Consider the following 24861-nt stretch of genomic DNA (forward strand, 5'->3'; position numbering starts at 1 on the left):
TAGAGACAGTGTCTCCTGTAGCTCAAACTGGCCTAGAATCTACTAAATTAATGATGATCTTGAACTTCTTCCAGCCACCACACCTACCTTACATGTATGTGGGGCTCATAGTCAGGGCTTCATGCATGCTAGGCAGGCATTCTACCAATTGAACTAGTCCCCCATGTCAATTTTCTCTTTATGAAGCCCATAGTATCGAAACTTCTAGAAATGATCTCTTCAAGACAATCTAGGCTTTTCTCAGCACATACTCAAAGCCTACCCAGTTTCTGTTGCCCAATTACCCGATTCTAAGATTTCCACATTTCCAATGTCTGTTACCGCAGTGACTCTCTTCTTGATCCCAAATCTATATGCGTGTCCTGAGGCTGTAGCCTCAACTCTAGTGGCTTTAAACAGAAATGTCCTCTTCATAGCTCCAGGGGCTATAAATGCAAATGTCAACTGACAGTAAAGTTGGTTCCCTCTGGAGAGTCTGAAACAAAACCATCCCATGCCTGCATCCTTGGTTCTTGAAGTTGCCAGCTGTGATCCCAGCAACAATCCCGCTCTGGTCTGTGCATGGTGGCTGTCCCCATGTCTTTGTCTAAAAAGCCATTGTTTTGTAAGGGTCTTAGACTTGGCCTCATTTACTTGATTATATACACAAAGACACTACTACAAAATAAGAGACTAAGGTTTACGACCTAAATACATATATATTTTGGAGGTTCTAACTCTGTGTACTACAGAGTTGTTACTTTCTTCTGAAAGATGTAAATAAGAAAATTATACTAAGAAAAAATGGGCAATATATTTACATCAAAGTAAGATTTCTTATTAACTTAACTGACTTCCAAAGTGTATTAATAAAATTTTTACTCAACTGTCATTATAATGAAAGCTTATTTATGTCTAAATGCTGGATCAGGGATACTGCTCTTCCTCCTGACCCATCTCTCTAGCCCTTTGCTAGTCATTTTATCACAGCAACCGGGCCAGTAACTAGCACACCATGTCAACAGTGACGGGGCTGTCAGGATCCAAAATGTGGAAATAACTTCACCAGAAGGTGAATGGCTAAGCCACATTTTAATGCCTATTATTCAGCTTCAGAAAAGGACAAAACATGATTCAAGGGAGATAAGTTCCGAGATGAAGTAAGCCTGGGAGGATGGAAGTATTCGCACAACAGGGTGGAGATTAGTGCAGTGTTACACTAATGCTGTAGGATCTCACACTTGAGAGGAGATAAAAGGCAAATCTCATGTCGCCCACTGTGGTAGTCTGAATGTAACTGGTTCCCATACGCTCATAGGGAGTACCACTATTAGGAGGTGTGGCCTTGTTGGAGGAAGTGTGTCATTGTGGGGGTGGGCTTTGAGGTGTCCTATGCTCAAGCTACACCCAGTGACAAAGTTCACTTCCTGCTGCCTATAAATCAAGATGTAGAACTCTCAGCTCCTTCTCCAGCACCATGTCTGCCCACATGTTGCCATGTTCCACCATGATGATAATGGACAAAGCCTCTGAAAGTGTAAGAGCCTCAATTAAATGCTTTTTTATGTAAGAGTTGCCGTGGTCATGGTGTCTCTTCACAGCAATAGAAACCCTACCTAAGAGAGCCACGTCTTTACTATAATGACAAAGGGAACGGGCACTCAAGCAAGTTAGCTTTGAGCTGGAGCTCAGCAGTGACCACAGCCTCACTGGTGCAGTGTCTCTGAGTGGTCTCATCACTAGACAGCGGCACCTTACCTCCTGGATTTCCTTCTCGAGTAGCTCCACTCGCTCTCGCAGGTGCCTTCTTTCTGTGTCGATGGACAGCAGCTCCAGGCGGACTGAGCTGTTCTCCCCTTCAGCTTGTTGGGCTTTGATCTCCCAGTCCTCAGCACGGTTGTGAAGCATCTGGAATCTGTCTAGCAAGTCTTTGTTTTCATTTTCCTGGTTTAAGAACAATTACGTTATTTCTAAGTCAGTATTGTCAATAGGATATCTATATCACAGACACACAGACAAACACACACACACACATACACACACACACACAGGACTGCTTGAATTTAGGAAACATCAGTATGTGTACATGCACTATACTAAGATCCATGGGGAAATATAAAGTCAGTAGGAAAGACCTCTACTCTCAAATGTCTAATATGTAATATCGAATCTCAAATGTCCAATACATAATACTGGAGGCAGAATTAAAGGCAAAGAGAGCCCTTAGAAAGCCAGTCTTAAATGCAAGCCAAACACTGTTATTCACCTTCGCAGCCATGAGGCTCTCCCATCGTGACACCTCCGTGATGTACTTATGAACTCTGCTCTTCATCTCTTCCTTCTCTTGTACTGCTGTTTCTAATTCTATTGAGATTTCCTGTGAGTTGGCCAAGCAGAAAGAGTCAATGTTAGCTCTAGTCACATCAAACACATTCTTTGGAATTGAAGAAACAAGGGGAAAACTTCTACTGTTATTTTCATGTATTTCTGTGACTGACCTTGGTGCATGTGTGTGTGCGTGTGTGTGGTGTGTGCATTGGTGTACGGGTGAACAAACTCATGTGCACAGGTGGAGAGCAAAGGAGGATGCCAGGTTCCCTTCGTCACCACTCTTCCCATATTCTCCCGAGCAGGCCCTTTATTGGAAGTGAAGTTCCCCATTTCAGCGAGGCTGGCCAACAAGCTCCTGAGATCTGATGTCTATGACCTCCAACTCTGGGGTGACAGGCAGCCAGGCCAGGCTTTTATGTGAGTACAGGGGATTTGAACTCTGAACCTCTTACCTTCATTTCACAGCCAGCACTCTTAGTCACTAAGTCTTCTCCCCCTCCCTGACCTGGATTTTTCAGTAAACTTTTCCACAAAACTGCCATGACAGTCCTGATCATGTATTTGATTTTATATCATGGCCAGTTATAGTTAGTAGTTGACATTAAAAAGTTGACATATTTATAATATAATTGATACTGAATACTAAAAGTAATTTTCTAAACATAAAAGAAACCACGGGGGGGGGGGGCTGGAGAGATGGCTCAGAGATTAAAAGTACTGGCTGCCCTTCCAGAGGTCCTGAGTTCAATTTCTAGCACCCACCTGGTGGCTCACAACCATCTGTAATGAGATCTGATATCCTGTTCGGCCTGTAGGAATATATGCAGAATACTGTATACATAATAAACACATCTTCAAAAAAGAAACCATTGGTCTTAAGAGCATAATGATGTAATAAATGATTATATAAAAAAACTACCTTACAATATCTGCCATTAAAAATATTCTTTCATTTACTTACAGATATAGCTCTAAGACAACAGAAGTAAGTACAAACGAAAACCTGTCACGGGTCCGTTGTAAAAAGAGAGAAGTTGCCCTAAGAGTGATTCTGCTGTCCCCACCCAATGCTATGACAATAACTTCTATCACAGAGAAGGCCATGCTACTCAGAAACAAAAACCAAATGCTATTAGTTCTGGGGACACATTAACAAAATTGTACTTGCTAACTACCACTCAGACAGCCACTGTTCCCCTCAAGGACTTACACGGTTCCCATTCAATACCATTGCATTTTAGGAGAAAATATTTAGAAGTTTAATACTTAGCAAATATTAAGTTCCATGAAAAATCTCTGCCTGGTGTCATACCTGGTTTTCCCTTGCCATCGTGGCTAGGTCATCTTGTAACCTTCTGTTTTCCTTAAAAGAGATCTCCCTAGATTTCCCAACGTCCTCCAGCTCTGTGTGAGCTGCATCGAGCTGCCGTCGGAGGCTGTTTATCTCTCGATCTCGATTAGCCAAGGTGTCCTTTAGCTGGCTGTCAAAACGTGGTGTGGCAGTAATAAAGCATTATGACAAACTCTAGCTTACTTCAAATAAGACTAGAACATTCTCAATAAGTGCGTGAGTACACAAGAGTACAGCTGCTGCCTCTGACGCTCATTAAAAATACTCAGGGACTTTAGATTCCTATCAAATAGATGCAAATAAAGCCTCAAAATACATATTCTTATTTTACAAGTTAAGCAAACATAACATTTTCAACTGTTAGGAACAAAATATAAAACATCATTAAATATTTAATTTTTATATTAGATTATATTATAATATGATGTTTATATTTCCATTATTATACAAGACATAAAGGTAGGTAAAATAAATATAATTAGTGACTTTTGGTTTTAGATGGCTTTAGACCAGACACAAAATGTAAGCTTTTGAGAATGCTCAGGATAGGTTTAATTGAAGAAGAAATGGGGAAACTGGCTATGAACACAATCCACGATGAGATGGGCAGGACTTTCACAGATGACTAGATAAGCACAAAGAGCAGGCAGATAAAAGCACAGGCAATAGGGAACAACAGAGGCAGAGAGCACGTCAGAGCAGGGGGCTGAGAAAGCAAGGATGCCAGTGGCAAATCCGGGAACTTCACAGGAGACAGTCTCCTCTCACCAGACTGCTAACTCAGTCAGACCTCACTCACTGAGAATTTCTCAAACATGGACCACCCTTCATTGACTACTTACTTCAAAGATGTTTCATACTCTACGACTGTGACCTTCACCTGGGCAATAGCTTTCTCCTGAAGAAATTACAGAAACATATGGATTCTAAATCATTCATACACAATCATTCTTAGCTAAATTTGCATAACCTACTACATTTAGATAGTAAGTAGCTAACTATACAGTTCAATTATATAAACCATACATAAACGCAAGCTCTAAGTAAAATAGTTCTATATCCATGTGTATGTCACATCTTGGTATGTTTCTACCCATCTACAAACTGCAGCGGTTTCTTCAAAGTGTGCTTTAATGAAATAAAAATCACATTCTCGGAATTGATAAATCCTATCTTAAAGATCTCTATTACTAGGCTAGAAGGAAATTTAGACTTGTCAAAAACAGCGTGGGTCTCAGGAACTGCCCGTGGGCTCCCGCTGAGACGCCAGGGAACATGCGGCAGATACATACTTTGCTGATGAGGCTCTCTTGCAGGCTGGCGATCTTTTCTGTCTTCTCATCCACAGTCTCCTGGAGAAAGTCCTTCTCTTTGTCAATCACGCCAATGGTCTTCTTCAAGGCGTGAGCTTCTTCGCTCTGGGATGTCATCTGACAGCTTAGTTTTTCTACACAGAAAGAGGAATGTTTGTTAGACAGAGGCAATTAAGCTTAGCAAAAGCAAAATTTCAGAAGGCTCACCTAGTTTTTCCTCCAGAACTCTAACTTCTTCTTGGGCGGATTCAAGTTCACCTCTTTTTATGGAAAGTCGGTGCTGACAGTCATCAAGTGACTGCTGCAGCTGTTCATTTACCATCCTAAAATGGTGGACAAAACAAACAGCACTCTTTATCTCTCACAAAAATAGCTTTCTTATGTGAATGGTCTTAAAATATTTTAATTTATTTAAGTTTCTTTTATTTCTTATTATAAAGCTTTTCCAGTATATCAGTGGCATTCTATTATACAATATTATTCTTGCTGTCCACCATTCTTCTCCAAAATGGTACCATCTTCTTAAAAATAATATGGTATAAAAATGAAATTAATTGTATATTCTCTTCTAGAAGTTTCTTGGCAGTTTTAATGTTCTCCTCAGTTTCCTAACATCAACCCCCTTTTCCTCAAAATGTATTTCCAATAGTGGAGGCAAAGAGAAAGTCCTGTCTTTATAACATGGCTGGACACTCCAGACTCTCCATAAATCTTCAACATCCTGACCATGAAAGCTTACAATTTTGCTTCTTTTGATTCTGAGGGGCAGACAGCTGTAGGTATGTTGAGAAGGTAAGCATTTTTACAGTGAAACGGGATAAGACTAAGGGCTGGTTTCAGGGAACAAAGGAAGGAGTCGTGGGAGCTGAGGAGGTCTCTGGTGAAGACTGTCTCAAGACTCTACTACTAGTTGGAAGTACCAGTTCCTTCAGAAGGAGCATCTCGGGAGCTGTAACAGAAGTCTTGGTTCTCAGTCACAGGCTTCCAAATGCTTCTAGTGGGAAAGCACTGACCCAGCCTGGACCATTCTCACCTCAGGTGGTTTGCTGCAAATAGCTTCCTTTTGGGTTTCCTTTGAGGACAAGACACTGAAGAAGATCCTAATGACAGCTTGAGTTAGAGGTGCCTAGTGAGGAAGAGGTCTGGTTCCCAAGACAATGAGTAAAATGGGACATCTCTATAGAAACAAACAAATTTTTGCTTTTCCATATGAAGTTTAGTACTGTTCTTTCGAGATCTGTGAAGAATTTTGCTGGGAGGTAGGTTTGGAAATTCAATGGCCTATTACATTAAACTATTGGTGAGCTTTCTTGGAGGCTCTCCTATGTGCCCAAGGTGCCAGCTCATTAGGAAGGCTGTGAATAGCATCACATGGTACAGCAGGAAAGGAGAGTAGGAGGAAGCGGAAGTGCAGTGTGAAGAAGGAAAAGGAAAGCCAAGGCCGTCGACTGACCCACAGAAGACCAAGAACAGACCTACTGACTTCTCTAACTTTTTGTCTTTCTGAATTATAGGTGAAATTCTTGAATTTGTTCTTTATTTCACCAACTCAGTTTTCTACAGTAGCCAATCTCTTTAACTCAATAATGCTCACTAACCTTCTTGGGTGACGTTAATCAGTCTTTTAAAACCAGCATCACTACTCTCCCTTCTGATTGCAGCTACTGCTTCATTACTGGGTTGCAGAGATAGGAATTCTGTTGATGTTTGAGAATCTCTTCCTAATTTTTATGGTTAAATATAATTAAGAGGGAGAGATTCCCCCTGACCCTTTCTGCTAACCTCCAGTTGCCTTCTGCTTTGTTTGTCTGTTTGTCTACCTATGCTTAGGACAGTTTTATAGGGGGGGCTGACACTATTAGCTTTTATCTCTTTAAGTTTTATGTGCTTGAAACTGACAAATGGCTAACCAATAACCCAGTAATCCAATGCATACATTATGGATTACTGTACTGCTATTTTATTCCCATATCTATCACCTTTGATTTTATAAAAGAAACGTTTCTTAAGTTTGCCTTTTCCCTTCAAGTCCATACTGTCTCAGTCCTGACCTATGACCTCTGTTACTTATTGCCCATCTCTAAGACTTCAAATCCATGCTCTCTGTGCTATCAGGGTTAGCTTTCCTAGCCTTTGGCTACATTTTCGTTTTCTAAATCAGAATGGTTTAAAAAGGACATGAAACATTCTGAATTTCTATTATTTTAAAAGAGGAAAGAAAAATGAGGAAAAGGTCCACAAGGTAGAAGGCCTAAGAGCCCAGCAGTCCTTCCCTGCAGAGCACAGTGTCTTGAATATTTACTAAGGTACCAACAACTGACGATCATGTCACCTTGTGAAAGTTTCAAACTACAGATACCCAGATCTATCCAGACTCACTCAGGTAAGTCAGGTAACCCCAGACCTCCCTCTATCCTCTCCAGAAGCTCCAGGAAGACGGTACCATGAGGCCAACTTGGGAAAGCACTGTTTAAAGACACAGAGCTGAATGCCATGGTGATGAACCTTGCATAACCAGAAGAAGCATGTCCCAGAGGAGAAGTAACGAAATCTTTAACAGACTTACCTAAGAGAGTTCATCTCTGTTTTCTGATGAGGTGAGTCACCAGCCACGTGGCTAAGCTTTTGAGCTTGGAGTTTTGATTTGGTCTCCAATGACTCTACTGTTTCTTTCATTATTAATATTTTAGATTGCAATTCATATTTTTCATGTTCAAGCTATAATTTAAATTTAAAACATTAATAAGCATATATATGGTAATATCTTATTTTTCATAGCTATACTTTAATAATATTTCTGGAAGACAATTATGGAAATATGTTAGGTTTTTAACACACTGAACATCATCTGTACTCTTAAAACCAAGATGTCAGGATCAGTGCATCCTCTGCCTTTCTTTCCTCACTATCACAACAACAACAGAAACACACAGCACAAATGGCACAGGAAGGGAGACGATAAGCAGGATGAAAAATCAGAGGAACTTCCTAAAACACAAACAAAAGCCTCAAAACCCTCCATGGTTCATTTCTAGCTTTTGGAACCAAGAGACACCTCCCCCTCAAAAAGTAACCCTCAAACCTACAATAAGCAGACAGGAATTACACAAAAATGAGAGTTGAAAAGAATGTAACCACAAAATGGTCGAGATTTATATGAGAAACAAAGTGAAAGTTTCCCTTTACTGCCTAAAAAGAGACCTGACAATGCAGACTGCCGTGCTTCTCTGGGTAGGAACATAATACTTTAAATGTGTTAAAATTTCATCAAGTTATAAATTCAATGAAATGCCAATAAAAGCAATTCAATTAGGAATTGATGGTACCTTACACTTTAATTCTTTTAGAAGAAAGGACAAACTGGGAATGAAAGAACAGAAATAAATTTACCATAAGAGATACTAAAATAAACAATAAAGCTATGGCAACTAAAACTGGGCTTTGTGTATAAATGGACAAGAAAACACGCCCATTTCCCCCATATAAGAGCATGCAGAATATGAAGAAATCATAAAACAAAAAGAATATCTCTTATGTGGTTTAAAAAATACATCTGACCCTCCATGAGCAGGCTGTAGTGATATTCTTTTCCTGCCATACAAAGCCACAATCCTGAATCTTCTTTCTTATTTTCTGTTTGGGTTTTTTTGTTTTTTTGTTTGTTTGTTTGTTTTAAAGATAGGATCTTGCTATGTTCCACAGACTATCCTGAACTCCTATGTTCAGATGATCCCCCTGCCTCAGCCTCCTACAGGGCTCAATCTGCAGGCATGCACCAAGCATCCTGTTTCTCTTCTGTGGCATTCCTTCCTAAGCCATGAACCGCGTAGTTTCATTTGTTTTACCTCAATAGAATCACACTCTAGGCTTTCAGCAACTTACTGTGTTGGTACAACATGCATGGTAGCAGCCATATATGTTGAGGTTAGTAACTTTCATCCTATTTCTGCTCAACAGCACTCCACTGGATGATTTACAATCACGAACTTGTTCAAATAAATACTTCCGGCTTTATGGGGCCTGTTGTCTGTCACTGCCACTCCAGTGAAGCACGGTAGCAGATGCAGACAATACAAAAACACAGCAAATAACCCGCTCACTATCTTCACTAAAACCCAGTTGACAGAGCAGTTAGTGCGTCTAGTCTAGGAACCACAGTTTGCTGACCTTCCATATAGAGCAACTCTCTAGGAATGAGCTGCTGCTGCCTTGGAAGCCTGCAGCTGCTATTCATGCCTGCTGTGCTTTAAACACGAAATGCTCACTACAAACTCGGGTGTTGAAGCCTTGGTCCCCAGCTGGTGGCACTTTTTGGGGAGGTGTGGGAACTTCAGGAAAAGGGACCTCTTAGAAGTAAGGAGGTTGCTGAGGTGTGGCCTGAGGATGATGCACCGTGTTCCCTGCCTCCCACCTTCACGGCTCTCTGCTGTCAGGTGAGCAGTGCTAGTCTAGCAGAGCCTCTCCACCCCCACTGGCTTCAGAGCCAAGCAATGGAAGCAGCCATGGGCTGAGCCCCTGAAACCAGAAGTCCAGATAAACCTTTCCTTACATTGCCTTGCTCACAGGAAGGAAAGGTTGACAAACACAGAAAACAGGCAAAAGAGAACTGGGCTGTTGTGATTCCCTAAGCATGGAGTTCAGAAGCCTTTGGAACTAGCTTACAGAAGGGACTTGGAAGAGTTTAGAGAAGTGAGCTACCAAAAGCCAAGACTGTTATAAGGCAGAACCAGTTAGGCAGCTCTGATGGGAGAAGACCAGAATGCTGGCAGGAATGTAGACAGCTAAGGGCCAGGTTCATAGTTTCAGATGGAAACAAGAACTCAGGAGGAAAGAACTAGAAGCCATGTGTGTTACAATGTAAGTTCTGTGCATCCCTGAGACTTGCGACAATATCATAAATGTTGAGATACTAATTAACTTGGAGGAGAAAACTTCAGGCAGTGGCGTACTCGTGTGACTTGGTTATGTCTGGCAGCTGTTAGCCAGGTTAACAGCAAATGCCAGAGCAGAGAAGTTGAAAGACCGCAGGCTGGGCCAGAAAATAAACAAGAGTAAGGTGGGGCCAGCAAAGGGATGGCTGTTGAAGAAAGCAGCCACACCAAAAATCAGCCCCAGCCTTTGTAACGGGATAAGAAACCCTGAGAGCTCGGCTGGTCCATGCTCATCCTGGCTCACAAATATAACCCCTGTGAGAGACTAGGCTTTGAGGAAGGAACAGGGGTGCTTCCCTCTTCACACCCTGGCAAGCATTTCTCAGTGGCTGCTGCAGCCATGGTCCAAGTAGGCCTGGCTACTGCTCAAACTGGAGGCCGACACTTTGAACCTCATGCTTCAGCCTCAAGTAGCTAGCTGTAAATAATCTTAAAATGATTGCTGAGTGTGGTCTATTTGAGGCAGGAGCCAATTTCTCATTCTTAATATATTTCATTTAGGAAAGAACCACTAAATCATACTCTTTACTCACTGATCTGTTTCTGTACATGTTAGGTTCCTTTTATGCAGGTTTGTTATATTTGATTTAGTCAGATAAGGATAATAAAGATTAGTCCTTATCTTAATTATAATGGCCCTAAAAACCCAGTATCAATCAATGTTCCTTTTAAGGAACAATCAATGTTCCTTCTATGTTACTTTTGGCTCTTTGTTTCCATATGAATTCTGGAATTTCAGAGTACCCAAATGTAGAAAATACATACTATCTAGTTAGTCTAGAATGGCTGCATCTGTACTGATCACATACAGTTTTCCCCATCATTATTTCCTAAACAACACAGCATTACAACTATTTACATTGTATAAGGTATTAGATAGTTAAGCTCTATAAGAAATATAAATGTGATTTAAAGATATGGGAGAATGTATAGATTATATGCAGTATTAAGCTGTTTTATACAACAAACTTGAGAATCTTCAGATTTGAGTATCTGAGGATGTCCTGGAAGCAATCTCCTGCAGATACTGAGGGCTAATTATCAAGAAAATTAACAGTGAGCTTCACTTTTTAGTCTGATTATTGGGGTTTATAAGACCAAACCACAATAATCACAGCTAGCCACTACAGATGCCTGCAATAGCCCAGTACTCTTAAGTGTGACATGCATGTTGTTCATCTATTACACTTTCACAGAAACCCCAAGAAACAGAAGTGCTAGTCCTGAGACATAAATGAAAAACACCGGAAGACAGAAATCAAGAAACTGGTCTAGACAGGAAGCCAGATTTGAACCAAGTAACAAGTCTCAGAGCACACACTCTTCCTCTCTCCATATCAGTTTACAAAGACATACAGTACACTAAAAGCATCAGTGGCCCAGTCATCCACCTAATATAATATTCCCCAAATCCTTTGATAAATTACCTGGTGATTCATATATGTCAAATGTTCAATAGTCTTCTCTAATTCTGACTTTCCAAAAACATTCATTTCTTGGATATTCTGAAAAAGAATTGCATAGAGAATGTTCATCTGTATCAAATAATCACAAAAATAAGTAATGCAAGTTTTCAGAGCTATGTCTCCTATTGCACAGACTCTATAAATGTTTTAGAAAGGTCAGGCATTTTACAAAAGCATTTTTTCAGTTAGAAAACGTTATGTTTCCAACCTTCATGTGTCACACAGAGAAGAAAATAGCGTGGACTCATTTAAAAAGACTTAGCTGGATGGATCCTTGTCAACACAGGCATCATACGTGGAGAGCACACTAAGTCACAGGGCAGGAATGCGCCCTCACAAGAGGAGATGTACATTCCCCACCAACACCCACTTTTTTTTTTTTTTGAAACAGAGCCACTGATAGAACCAAGAATCTCATGCTAGATTAGAGCTCAGAGGTAAGAAAAACAGGAATCAGAAGAAAATACATGACAAGGAAGATATAGGCAATGGAATAAGATTAGTTTAAGAACTGGCTGGTATAGATGGTTTGTTTTTTGGTTATATTATATCACACAAGCCCCAGCTGCTGCCAAGTCAAGGGCACAGAATGTCATGGTCACTGAGTTTTTCTAGTGGAGATGTTTACTCGTATTCATGCTATTCATTAGAAAGCTGAATTCCATAGATTGTACATCTAGTTTAAGGAATCACGGCTGTGTTAATTAAATCATTTAAACAGTGCTGATATGTGTTCTATATCAAGCACCAAGCAAGTTGTCAGGGCGCAGCCATGAGGAAAGTCTCTGACATCATAGATTATATAGAGTAAGAAAGACAGACCTAAAACAAGAAACTAAAATAAAGCCATGAGGGCAGGAGGCCAAGCGTTCAAGGTGATACTAAGTTCTAGAGCAAGTTTAAGTCAGCCTGCGCTACATGAGTCCTTGTCTCAAAATAAATTAAATCCTGTTAGAAAGTGCTCTGCAGGTTGCTAAAGGAAGATGGACATCAAGAGGCACACCGAGTCCTAGACCTTGCATATGGCAACACTCACCTGCCAGGTAACATGTGCCACTGGTGCAGCGGTGGCAGGGCTGTCACAGGGTACCCCTTTCTCATTAGACTCAAAGCCTGCTCCACAGAGGGAACTGCATGGCTACTGAGTCTGCTGTTGTAAATGCCCATGCTGTCAAAGTGCCTCCAAATGCTTGCGCTCACACCTACACACCTGGGCTGCTCTCTCGACCTTCTTTGCACAGCCAATGGAGAGATGCAGAATTGCCCAAGTGTTGAGAATAAGAGGTTTACACCGGACATGGATATCAACTCCCTCTCTCCAACCGAGGCTAAGGGAATGTCAGAGAAGGGGAGCCAGGAAGGGTGTGAGAGCTGCAAGCTGGGGAAGCGTGCTGTGAAGTGCTGTCCTCCAGACACGGCATGGCCACCACACTCCCGCACTCACAGCTGCTGGGATTATGTGCACAAGGCACACACAAAACCAAGCCAATCAACACTGTTGTACAGGTGGAGTAGATGATCTCCAGGCCACACCCTTCACTGAGGAGCTGCTGGCAGTTGATAGTCTGAAGAGGGAGAATCATTCTTTTGTAAGGATATGATTGTTGATAAAATTCCTATGCCCCAGTGGATGGCCCAAAACCACACATATAGGCAGCAATGACTCCAGTTATTAAAAAAAAAGAGAGAGAAAGAAGGAAGGAAAGGAAGGAAGAAAGGAAATTGAAACATGAGGGGAGTTGGAAGGGGCTAAGAAGAATAAATATGATCATACTTAATTTATATACATGCGTGAAATTCTCAAGCATAAAGGAAAATAAACATAAACAAGTAGTTTTTTTTTTTTACTAGGCAAGGAGCTTTATTTTCATATGTCAAAAGGCATCTAGAGCCTCGTGCTCACTGCCTGAGGCTTAGCCTGGAGCTAGAGGATGAGTACAGAGACGGCATCTGAAGAGGTGGAAGACTCTCAGTCCACTGCAGGAGACTCATGGCAAGAAAAGGCCCCTTAAGCCAAGAGTCTGGAGAAAACGGAGTAGGAAATAGCAAAAATGAGTGTCGGGGAAAGATGACAGGCCTTAACATAGGCCAGGGCTGATCGCTAATGATCTTTTAACAGGTAATTAACTTTACTCGAAGTAACATGACCAGACTTACATCTTTGAAAGGTGCGTCAGAGCACAAGGGCAACACTGTAAGAATGCCCATGAGCATAGCCACAACAGGATGGGGGCAGAAGACAAAGAAGGGAACAACTGAAAGGAAGGGAGGGAGGATGCAAGGAGACTGTAAACACTGATGGGGGAGGCTAGGCAAGTTATTTAAATCCATTCAAATCCAGGGCTCTCGTCTGTACACAGGAACCATCAGAAAGGCTTTTGTGAAGATTACTGTGATGGCTCCTGTTTAAAAAGCACTGGGAACACTTAGTTGTTCAGGAGGCAGCACCGATGGCTCTGGCTGACAGCTGTCACTCAGAGCTTTCAGGGAGAGCTTAGTCTCAACGGCTGCTGGAGAGCAGGGTCAGGAGACAGGAGGCAGGAAACACTCCAGAAGGCTGGAGGAGTCAAGCGAGTAGAGCTGTTTTTAAGAGAAAGTTCTCTTGGAAATTCACAAAATCCAGCCTCCTACAACCCAGAAGGGTCTACTAATCAGAATGCAGCCTTTCTGAGCTGTTAGCACTAATACAGTGTTTTTAAAAGTCTATTTTTACATTTCTGGTCATTACAACAGATACGGAAAAGGGTAAGTGCGTAGCTGTGCTAAAGGGTGCCATATTGCACAGAAGCTTTCTCTCTGGTAATTTTAACTGACTTTATTTTTTTTTTCTAGAAGGCAGCATTCCAAAAGACTCCCATTAAAAACATTCTTACACTGCCTTTGGGTATAAAACTTTAACTAAGATTTGTAGCATAAAGACTATGCTTAAAGTGTTTATTTTTTGTTCCTAAGTAGTTACTTTCAAAGCATTTATTTCATAATATTAAGTGGAAGCATCCATGGCTTCTACAATAAGAACACTCAGAACATACCGCGTGGACTGTTATGTATTACTACACTTATTCAGGAGCAATTATAAGACTCGTAATCCACCGAAGAGGAATAAAAACTGCACACAAACACTCCTACGAGCATTACCCATGGACGAACCTTAAGGATAGCATGCTGAGAAACATCAAACATTAAAACGCATGTGGACTGGGGTAGCTCAGTGGTAGAGTGATTCTCTTGTACATGCTAGACCCTGGGTTCAATGCCCAGCATCACAAAATGAAAAAATGATCACATTTAATGATTCAGTTCATATGAAATGTTCAGAGAAGGCAAACGCACGGAGGCAGAAAGTGAATTAGTAGTGCCTACAGCAGAGAAGGCCTGGGGCAAACTGAAGCTATTATAATGGACACAAGATTCCTTTCTGTGGTAATGAGTTTTTCTAAGATTAATTATGCTGGAAGTTTTAAAGACAGGGAGAAAAGGGACAGCAAAAGCCACTGAACTGTCCCTTTCATTAATGGGTAAACTGTCTGCTAGGTGAAAAATAACCATTGTCATTAAGTAAAGAAGAAAAGACTATCGACCTACAACAATCCCAAATTCAGGGTGTGGCATATTGCTTCTGCAAGGACTGATGACAAATGCCTTGGGTCCTGGAGCTTAATGTGCCCGCTCTGACTTCCCAACTCTGCTACCATGGAAAGCAGCTATGGACAACACCTAATCAGTGCTGGAACACTCTAGCTATGGGGCCGCACACAAACAAGGTGTTTCAATTTGGGCTGCTGCTAAGCTGGCTCCACCTCGACGGATATACTAAGTAATAACTTCCCAGGAAATCACAGTCATCGGGGTGGCAGTTGGGCAAAGGTATAATAAGGCATGCTACTTCACATTCTCCCCCAGTACTCAATCAATTCCTTTCCAAAGGATATAAGCTGAATTACTGACCTTCAACTTCTCTCGCAGAGCTTCCTTTTCTGCTGTGATTCTTCTTAAGTCAGATAATGCACGTTCTTTCTCCTCCATACAACTAACAAGACTGTTGGGGACTGTCACATTAGTAGAATCCTGTCTCAGTGCACACAACTCTTCCTTAGCCTTCAAGCAGTAAGAGATAGAAAAGTACTTTAGATATATTCCATTATTTTTAAAAAGGCTTGGGGTACGGATATATTAAATACATGCTTCTTTCCCTTTCTTCCCAAATCCCAATAAAATAAAAGTAAAAGGGTTAAAATTAAATACTAAAGTCCCAAAGGCAAGAAGAGTGAGAGAAGCTGCAGCCACACAACACTGGAAACTAGAAGTAGACAGACAGAGAAGAATTAACTAGGTAGACTCCAGAAGGCTGAGAGCTAAGTCTACTGTGGGGAGCTCCATGTAGTGAACACCGTGCCAAGTCCTAGAAAAGCTCACAAAAGTGAACGTGTCTCTTTTCACTTCCATGTCTTCCCCTCCTGTCAAAACAGTGAAGGACTTCATGAGAGAGAGGTGTAGACAAACCAGTACAAACTCCAGGATTTGTTCAGTCAGCTTCCTGTCTGCCAGCTCAGGCTCTGTAGCAGGGCCAGGCTGTGGCAGTGCTGGCCCCCCAAAGCAGATTTTCCCCAAGAGCATACAACACCGTCTCTCACGGCCCGGTTAGCCTGGGCTAACAGTTTCTGGAGACCCACCTGTCTTGACCCCGCAAGTGTTCACCTTACAGATGAGAGCCAGCATGCCTGGATTTGAGTTGTTAGGGATCTGACCCAGGGCCTCAGGCTTGTGTGGCAGGCACTCTGACGACAGAGCCATTGTCATCTTCTCAGAATTAGAGGCTAACTTAAGAGCCAGCATTTCAAACAGGGGCTGCATATCCAGTTTATCCCTAGGACTCAGATATGTGGTAGCATGTCTAAAGCTCACGACAGTTTTGACACAGAGTCAGCTAAGGTCTCTTCAGTTAATTTTAGAACAAAGAGACCATCTCTAACTGACCCGACACACTGATAAACTAGAAAGAGGGAAAACAAACATGAAAAACGAAGAGAAATTTCTGTTTTGAGAAGACGATGACAGTCCAAACTACTACCACTTATCATCTTAATTGGGGAAGAAAATCCTGAGTCCCATGTGTCAGGAAAACACGCAGGATACAAAGGGGCTCCGTTATAGCTAACTGAGTTGAAATGACCTGTGCAATAATTAGGACCCACTCCTTACTTCGTTATACAAGACACTGAGTTTGTCCTTTTCCGCTGTGAGCAGCTTCACATTGCACTGAATATCCTCCATGTATTTTTCAAATCTCTCTAGCATACGTTGGAGCTCATCTCGTTCTCTTGAGATCAGATGAATGTTTGAACTGTGATCGCCCTGAAACAATTACACAGATCCACATTATCATTTGTTATAATTACAACCGCACGGCTGTCACAGAGACGCTGGTGACGAGGCTGGCTGCAGCAGGCTCACAGACAGAAGAACAGAAGTTTTTTCTATGTAATTAAAGGATAAATTCCGGAGAGCAGATGAAAGCACTGGCAGGAATGGTGCAAACTTCCTGGCTTTGGGTTCTCAGGAAGGTGCACGGCTGCCAATAACACCACCTGTGCAGATCTCATCAGAGGCTTCCACAGGTGCCCCCCGAGCTGCTCTAGTGCACACCAGTGGCACCTAACTATAACCTCTAGACCAGGAGATTGGCAGCACCTAGAAGCTTGGTGTGCACATCAAGTGGAGGGCCCATGCTGGGCTCCTTGGGAGGAGAGCATAGGACATTTTGTCAGGTCTTCCAGTCATTCTGATGCATGCTAAGTGCTCAGAGTCACTTCTTTATAACTCTCCCAAGGAAGAGTCCAGGGAGGTATGTGTGTCCTGTCTTCTATGAATGACCATTATGGCTGGCATCTCAGGTAAAATAGCCCCAACTCTCGTCCCAGCTTCATACCACATGAGGTCCATCTGTGCAACAGTACAAGTCAGTACCTATTGAGATGTGAACTGACTAACCAAAATTTCTTCCAACAATCCACTGATTTCCAACATTTCTAAGAATATATCTGCTATCATAGCATAATTCAAAAATCATGACTGCCATGAGGATGGTAAATTTACAGCGTGTCAATGACCTAAATATAGAAACCCAGATAAACTGCTATAGTAATGTGGCAGCTGAAATGATAGGAGCCCCTATAGGCTCATGTTTGAATGCTTAGTTCTAAGTTGTTGGAACTGTTTAGAAAGGATTGGGAGACGTGACCTTGATGGAAGAGGTGTCACTGGGGGTAGGATTTGAAGCTTCAAAAAATTCCCTTTCCCAGTATGCTTTCTGCTTCCTGCCTGTGCATCCAAATGTGAACTCTCAGCTGTTCCCGCCACTCCCTTGTTCCACTTTCATGGCATGGATCTCTCTGAAGCCATAAGCCTAATTTACACTTTAGTTTACAAGTTGCCTGGGTCCTAGTGTTTTGTCACAGCAAGAGTAAAGTAATACAACTGGACAGATATCCACTGAGCACAGACAACACCCGTGAAGATTCAGTATGTGGTGGAAGCGTGTGAGGCAGCTTCCACATAGGAACAAGCACAACTAAAGCCTGATGGACATAGCTGGATATCGTGGCTGCATTAAAGGGCAAAGCTGTTTTACACAGCAGCTGAAAAACATAGAGGAAAACCTGCGACCTAACATCTTACAGAATGTAGTCTGCACACCCTGGAAACGGAGTGCAATGAATAAAGACCCTCAATTGTTTTCATTACTGACTTAAATGTCACTTTCTACAAGGACTCCTTCCAGATTCTCCACATAACTCAGATGTATGTTCTGAATTGCTCTGGACAGTCTTCATCAACACTTAATATAAATGAGATAGTGAAGTTACTTAGCAGCCAGGGATGTAGCTCAATGGCAGATATACCCCTAAATTTACATACTGTAAAGGGGTATGATGTAAATTTTTACATTAATGTACTTACTAGATTGAATTTCTGTCAGAGACACAGGGCTCCTGTTCCTGTGATTTTGTGTTCAGTACCTGGTATGACACCTGGCTTTACTGCTTGAGGAAGAATGCTAAACTTTTCTGCAAATGTATCTTGTGTGTAATATTTACATTAGTATTACACAACGTATGTTAACACCCTTTCTCCACTCTATTATTCTCAACACATTAATAAGCAACAAGCACAGTGCTGATGATACAATATCAAGAATCCCTTTTCTTCTTACTTTGGGACGGGGTCTCACTATATAACCTTAGCTGCCCCGGAACTTGCTTTGTACCCAGGCTGGCCTTGAATTTATACCAACCCTCTTGCTTCTCCCACAGTACTGAAGTTACAGATGCAAGTCACCACAAGGAGGGTGTGTGTGTGTGTTTCAGACATAGTCATTTTTTTAACCAGAACTGTTCTGTTGACTTTTCTCAGAATCATCATTTGAGATTAGTGTCTTTGTCGACTAACATAAAATATATTTCTGATACTGATTTATTTAGGAATTATCATCATTACCTCTACAGTCCATGCCTCATTCATCGAAGACATTATACACCTACTGAACTTAATCATATACATCAGAGCCACTTTAAACCAGCAAGCAATAGAGAAACAAACTGTTTCCTAGTTGGGAACTAAATACTATGCTAGAAGACCCGTATGTCAATGACCTCATTCAATCTTTCTAAGCAGATGGAGTTATGTTTCTGTATCTGCACACGAGGAATCAGGGCTGCATGAAGTCAGCTTCTCCAAGGCCTATCATCAGCTGGCACAAGAAGCTGAAACTTGCATCAGGCCTCCAGCTCCAAAGCCTTCCTCAGGCTGTCCTCAGACTCAGATTGGGAGCCCCAGTGAGTATAAGGTTAAAGGGGAAATGCTCCCATCAAAGACAAGACAAGCTCAATGAGGATGGATAATAAAGATCACTGATATGGAAAACGCCTAAATTTTTCCCGACTTATTGCAATTCCAAGAAACTGTGCTTAACAGTTTACCATAAAGCAGGAAGCTGACAGCCACAGCACCAGATCCAGATTGAGAGAGCCCTTGGCTGTCTGCTAACCAAGTGCTTCTACACATGCTTACAATATCTACTTTTAGGCCGGGCGATGATGGCGCACGCCTTTAATCCCAGCACTCGGGAGGCAGAGGCAGGTGGATCTCTATGAGTTCGAGACCAGCCTGGTCTACAGAGCTAGTTCCAGGACAGGCTCCAAAGCCACAGAGAAACCCTGTCTCGAAAAACAAAAAACAAAAAAACAAAAAAAAAAAACAATATCTACTTTTAGGCGTGAAATGCACCCCCAGGTCTCCACGCTCACAACTGTCTCACACACTCACTTTACTCAGTTAGTACTGGCGCTGAGAACAGTCCCTGAAAGGGATGATGCTCTAACTCTGGTGCAGGAGGGTCTTCTTTCTATGTGTTGCTTTCATTGGTTGAATAAAGAAAACAGCCTTGGCCTTTTGATAGGGCAGCCCTTAGATGGGCGTGGTAGACAGAACAGAATTCTGGGAGGAAGAAGGCAGTGTGGCAGACGCCAAGCTTCTCTTGCCCAAGACGTACGTTGGTTAGACTCATGCAGGTAAGTCATGACCTTGTGGTAACATACAAATTAATAGAAACGGGTTAATCAAGATGTGAGAGTTAGCCAGTAAGAGGCTAGAGCTAATGGGCCAGGCATTTAAATGAATACAGTTTCTGTATAATTACTTCGGGTGAAAGCTAACTGGGCAGCGGGCCTGCTCCTCCCTACAACATAACTCTAGCACCAAAGCTGGGAAGGACATAAAAGGCTGTTGAGTGTCATGAGGACAGAGCTACTCTGTTAGCAGAGGGAAAGTGCAGCTGTCACACAACATAAATCCTGGAAAGAGCAGAAACGAACAGTATTTTGAGTCTGAGTTCTGGCTTCTGAAAGCCTACAAAGCCTCTCACATGACTCTGCTATTCAACCTAAATTTATAGAAATCAAAATGTCCTTTATTGTTGGATAGTTTCTCTCATAATGCAGGGTTCCTCTTACATTGCAAGTTATTGTAAAAACAAAAATCAAGATTGGGACTTTTAAAATTATGTATAAATAATGTTGCGTTTATTACAGCAATAAAGCAACAAGGTTTATCTCACACACACATGCGCAAACATATCCCCCTTTGATTACTCTTATAAAAGGTATTACCTTTTCTGAGCATTTGAGTATTGCGGTCTTTTCCCGGGAAGAGTAATTTACAGAACAAGTTCTCCGTTGGATGATATGCTGGAGTTTTTCCAGTTCTTTCTTGTAATAGTCTCGCTCCTCTTCTATGCCTCTCAGGAATGTATCTAAACGAGAGGGCGACTTGTCTCGACGTTTTATCCCATGTTCTAGCCTCATTCTCTCAACTTCCAAAGTCAGTTCTCTTTCTGCAAATTAAAGTAGTTAAGATAATGTTGTGTATATAATGTGGATTAGTCAAATAAATAAACAAAAAACTACTAGCAATCCTGAACTGTTCTGTGTCAACCACAAAGATCAGACATATCGAATAGAGAGAATGAGAAGGAAACAAAAGCCAAACATCAACAATAAATAATGTCCAACAAGTGAGGGCCACCCTCTGCTGAAGTTATCACAGCTGGATACCATCTAGCACTTTAAAAGAAGAGTGACACTTCCCAGAGACCCTCAAGGAGCACTGAGGAAAGCAGAGTCAACAACCCTACAGGCTCACACTTCACTGAGCTTGGGTTTAACACATGCACAAAGAAACCAAAACAACTCATTTGTTCCCAAGAAGCACAATGATTACTTTTCTGCTGCTATTTTTGAGATAGGATGTATAGACTCAAACTCCTGGGCTCAAAATGCCCTTGTGCCCTTAAAATGCCCGGGACTGTAGGAATATATCACCACAAACAATTCAACTCACAATGACTAGTTTTTATCAGTAAAAGTTACTTTTCCATGATCTAAAATAAAGCAAATACTAGCAACCTCACAGAGTTCAGCCTGTGGAACTACACTCCCGACACTGACTAGAATGGTTTTCATGATGAATTCGATGCTGCCATCTTCCCCTTCATTCATTCAGCAGATGCACAATTTACTAAACGTGACTGAATAATCCATGACACTAGAAAACTCATGAACTGGCCGTTTTATCCCATGAAGGAATGACCAGCAAGGTCAGAAGAGAGTAGGAAAGCGAGAAGGAATGAGCAACTGTGGTAAATGTTAAAAAGGAATAAGCTAACGTGAGAAGAGCTGGGCTGCATTTGGCTTCACGCAGGGCAGTTCTGCTGGTGAGGTGGAGACAGAGGCCGTCTGGAATGGGGTGAGGAGCTGGAGTAGTGAGGGACCAGACAGAGGCCAAGTGCGGATTTTGAGGCAATATAACAGTGTTCCTTTAAAAAGACTCTGCACTGCAATGTCTGCCATTTCAGAATGGTTTTAGTCTGCCTCAAAGAAGCACACACTTCCACTACGAAACATTCCAACAGCCTCCCCTGCGCCAACCAGTCAGAATTCAGGGAGGGCTTCCTATTGTGTCCACCCTGCCCAGCATCACTTCTGGGCTTGGCACTGTTATTAAACAAATGCACGAAGGATCATCTACTAGTGCAACATACAGAGGGCAAAGTCACTTTTTATCTTACATTTGGCATCTTACCTGTGACTGCAAAACTTTCCATTTTTTTGCTAAGTCTGTTCTTTTCTTGTTCAAGCTGATGAACAACAGTTTCCAGGTCTGATTTCAGAAGGAGCTCATCATTTAGTCTCTCCTTTTCCTTGTGGCATAAGTCTAATTCCTGCAAAATGGTAATTCTATAATTATGTATCCTAATAACTTTATTAAACATTTCTAATACTTATAGGCAAAATGGATACTTTTGTAGCATATGTATGTATATACATATAAAATAGCAATTTGTGTGTGTGTGTGTGTGTGTGTGTGTGTGTGTGTGTGTGTGTATGAACCTGCACTACTTTAATCACTTCAATTGTGACAAAATGCACCACCCATGAAAGAACAGAACCCAGTCTGCATACTAGGCTGGGACTTTAATCACTGCCATGCTGAACTCTCATCAGAGAAGCTTCCTCTCACAGTAGATGGGAACTAACATCGAGAACCATGATTGGATGATGTACAGAGTGAGAGACATTGGCACTCAGTTCGAAATGGGGTGTCTTTATCAAGCCCCCGCCCCCAAGGATCAGGGCTCTGTGTGGAAGAGGATCGGAAAGCTGGTAAGAGTCAGCAGCGATGTGGATAACCACAAGGAAACAGTGTCTTCTGCACACAAGACAACTGATGCACAAAGGGACTCGCAGAGACTGCGGCAGCACACATGGCCTGCTCAGGGTTCATGGCCAGATGTGGGCCCAGCAGAGAAGGGAAAATGGACACAGTCTCCCACCCCTAATGGAAAAGTTATCTGCAATTGATACCTGCTGGGAAAGGGAAAGTCAGTATTGTCCAATGGAGTGCCACTTTGTATATTAACCGTACTCCAAGGCGGGCCCCATGCCCAGCTGGCCAGACAAAATGGACTCCATGTTTTCATGTGCATTTTTATTTTTGTTTTGGTAATTTTTTTGGTCTTACCAGTAGGGTTTTCATTTGTTTTGACAATTGTTTTTGTTTTGTTTTAGAGGAAGGGAGAGATTGAGAAAGAGAGATAAGAAAGTTGGGTAGAGAAGGAGAATTTGGGAGAAGTGAGGGGAGAAAAAGTATGATCAAAATAAACTGCATGTAAAAAAAATTAAAAGCAAAACACACACACACACTAAACACACCACGAAGCCCATGATAACAATGCTCTTTTGTGGAAGGTAGAACCCTTACGTTTTATTCACTACTCATTTGTTTAGCACATCGTCCCACTTCTCTATGGCTGAGTACGTCTGTGCACAACACAACTTATTAATGCCTATGTTTAAAGAGCACAGCAGTGCAGACCAGTGACAAAGTCACTGCTTCTGCCATGGCAAATGTGTAGTGAACATCAGCAATCAACTATTAGCTCAGAAATACATAAAGTATAAAACTAACAGGAAATATAAGAACCTGCTGGCAGTGTCAGCCAATGTCACAGAAACCGACCATGGATCTGAGACAAGCACCGCCGACCGCCCTCAGCACTCAGTGTGCAGACAATAGTGAACCACAGTAAACCCTCCTGCACACACATGTATGTGTGAGTTCTCTTCTCTTATTCTCCCTTTCCAAATGCCTTTAGCATACTGCTTCAAAGACGTATAGAGTGAAATTTCTTGTTTATAACATTCACCTCTTATAAGTCCTGCTGTTAGTCCAAATGACTCTTTCCCCTGAAAGTCCCACTGTCCACCATGAAGCCACTATCGTGCTGTTCATACTATGTGTTCAAAAATTCACAAATAGTGAATACAGGCTACATCCCATAGAAACAGCATGTCCCCAGAAAACAGCAGTGTAGACTATACATAACGAAGAGATGCAAGTTTCTGTTGGTCTTTGCTTCTAATCATACAGGGAACCCTTCCAACATAGCAGGTTATCACAAGGAAGACAGCCTTCTACCTCTGAGTGACGGCCAGTTTAACCTGTAAGGCATTCTCCTAATTCCACACTGGGCCCCTATATCGAGGAGTCTCTTTGGATAAAGCCTGTCTTTCTCACCAAAGGCCATAGGGACAAGCATTGTGACTAGAAAAATAGCTTTAATTACATCAAACAAAGCAATTAAAAGGAGAATGACTACTTCTAATAGCAACAAATAAACACCAGTTCTTGATCTTACTATCACTAGGAAACTGCTAAGATAAAGTAGTTAGAGGAATACAGAATTCCTGCCAGGGGCTCATATTCAGTGTTATCTATAAACACAGGTTATGAAAGATTAGAGAGTGATAAAACTGCATAAGCACAGTGTGGAACATTCATCACTCGGCTACAGAAAGGAACGGAATTCCCATTCATGCTATGACCTCACAAACCTTGCAAACACGCTAAGAAGCCTGATGCAAAAGGCCACACAATACATGATGATCCATTTATACAAACTGTCAGAATGAGAACTCTAGAACCTGAAGGTAGGTGAGTGGCTGTCAAGGGCTAAACAGAAGGTAATGGGGTGACTAACTGATAAATATAAGGTTTCTTTCCAAAATGATGATGTTCTGGAATTAGCAGTGATGGTCCTACAATTCTGGGACTATGCCAAAACCACACAGTCCACTAAAAAGACTGAATATTATCCATATACATTGTTTCTCAAGAGACTTATAAAATCTGGGCATCAATTCCATGCTCAAAACACTGACAATAGTGTGACATCAACTTACCAGTTGAAGTTTTGCCATTTTTTCCTCAAGGTTCCTCATTTCACAGAGGTTTCTTTTAATCTCTTTCTAGGAATAAAAAGTCTATTAGGTGAGCATTACTATGGCATAAGGAGTAAGACCAGCTGGTACGCACTCTCTGTCAGTAAAGTCTAGGACCCTAGTTCAGTGACTAGAGGATGAAGTTGAGATGAA

At 41.8% G+C, this 24861-nt stretch overlaps 1 protein-coding gene across 4 annotated transcripts in view; it reads right to left on the reverse strand.

Annotated features, from left to right (window-relative positions):
- Cep135 (centrosomal protein 135) overlaps nt 1-24861 on the reverse strand; it is a 59041-nt gene that overhangs the window by 14437 nt on the left and 19743 nt on the right. For all 4 annotated transcript variants that reach the window (XM_075942940.1, XM_075942936.1, XM_075942938.1 and 1 more), the window contains exons 9-21: nt 24670-24735; nt 22010-22148; nt 20539-20762; nt 16574-16726; nt 15320-15469; nt 11333-11410; nt 7541-7692; nt 5182-5297; nt 4954-5108; nt 4504-4559; nt 3623-3791; nt 2246-2356; nt 1738-1923 (exon numbers count right to left, since the gene is read on the reverse strand). In XM_075942940.1, coding sequence (XP_075799055.1) covers nt 1738-1923; nt 2246-2356; nt 3623-3791; nt 4504-4559; nt 4954-5108; nt 5182-5297; nt 7541-7692; nt 11333-11410; nt 15320-15469; nt 16574-16726; nt 20539-20762; nt 22010-22148; nt 24670-24735 — 1755 coding nt within the window. The remainder of the gene's footprint in view (nt 1-1737; nt 1924-2245; nt 2357-3622; nt 3792-4503; nt 4560-4953; nt 5109-5181; nt 5298-7540; nt 7693-11332; nt 11411-15319; nt 15470-16573; nt 16727-20538; nt 20763-22009; nt 22149-24669; nt 24736-24861) is intronic.

Source organism: Microtus pennsylvanicus, chromosome 12 (assembly GCF_037038515.1).
Source record: "Microtus pennsylvanicus isolate mMicPen1 chromosome 12, mMicPen1.hap1, whole genome shotgun sequence".
NCBI lineage: Eukaryota > Metazoa > Chordata > Mammalia > Rodentia > Cricetidae > Microtus > Microtus pennsylvanicus.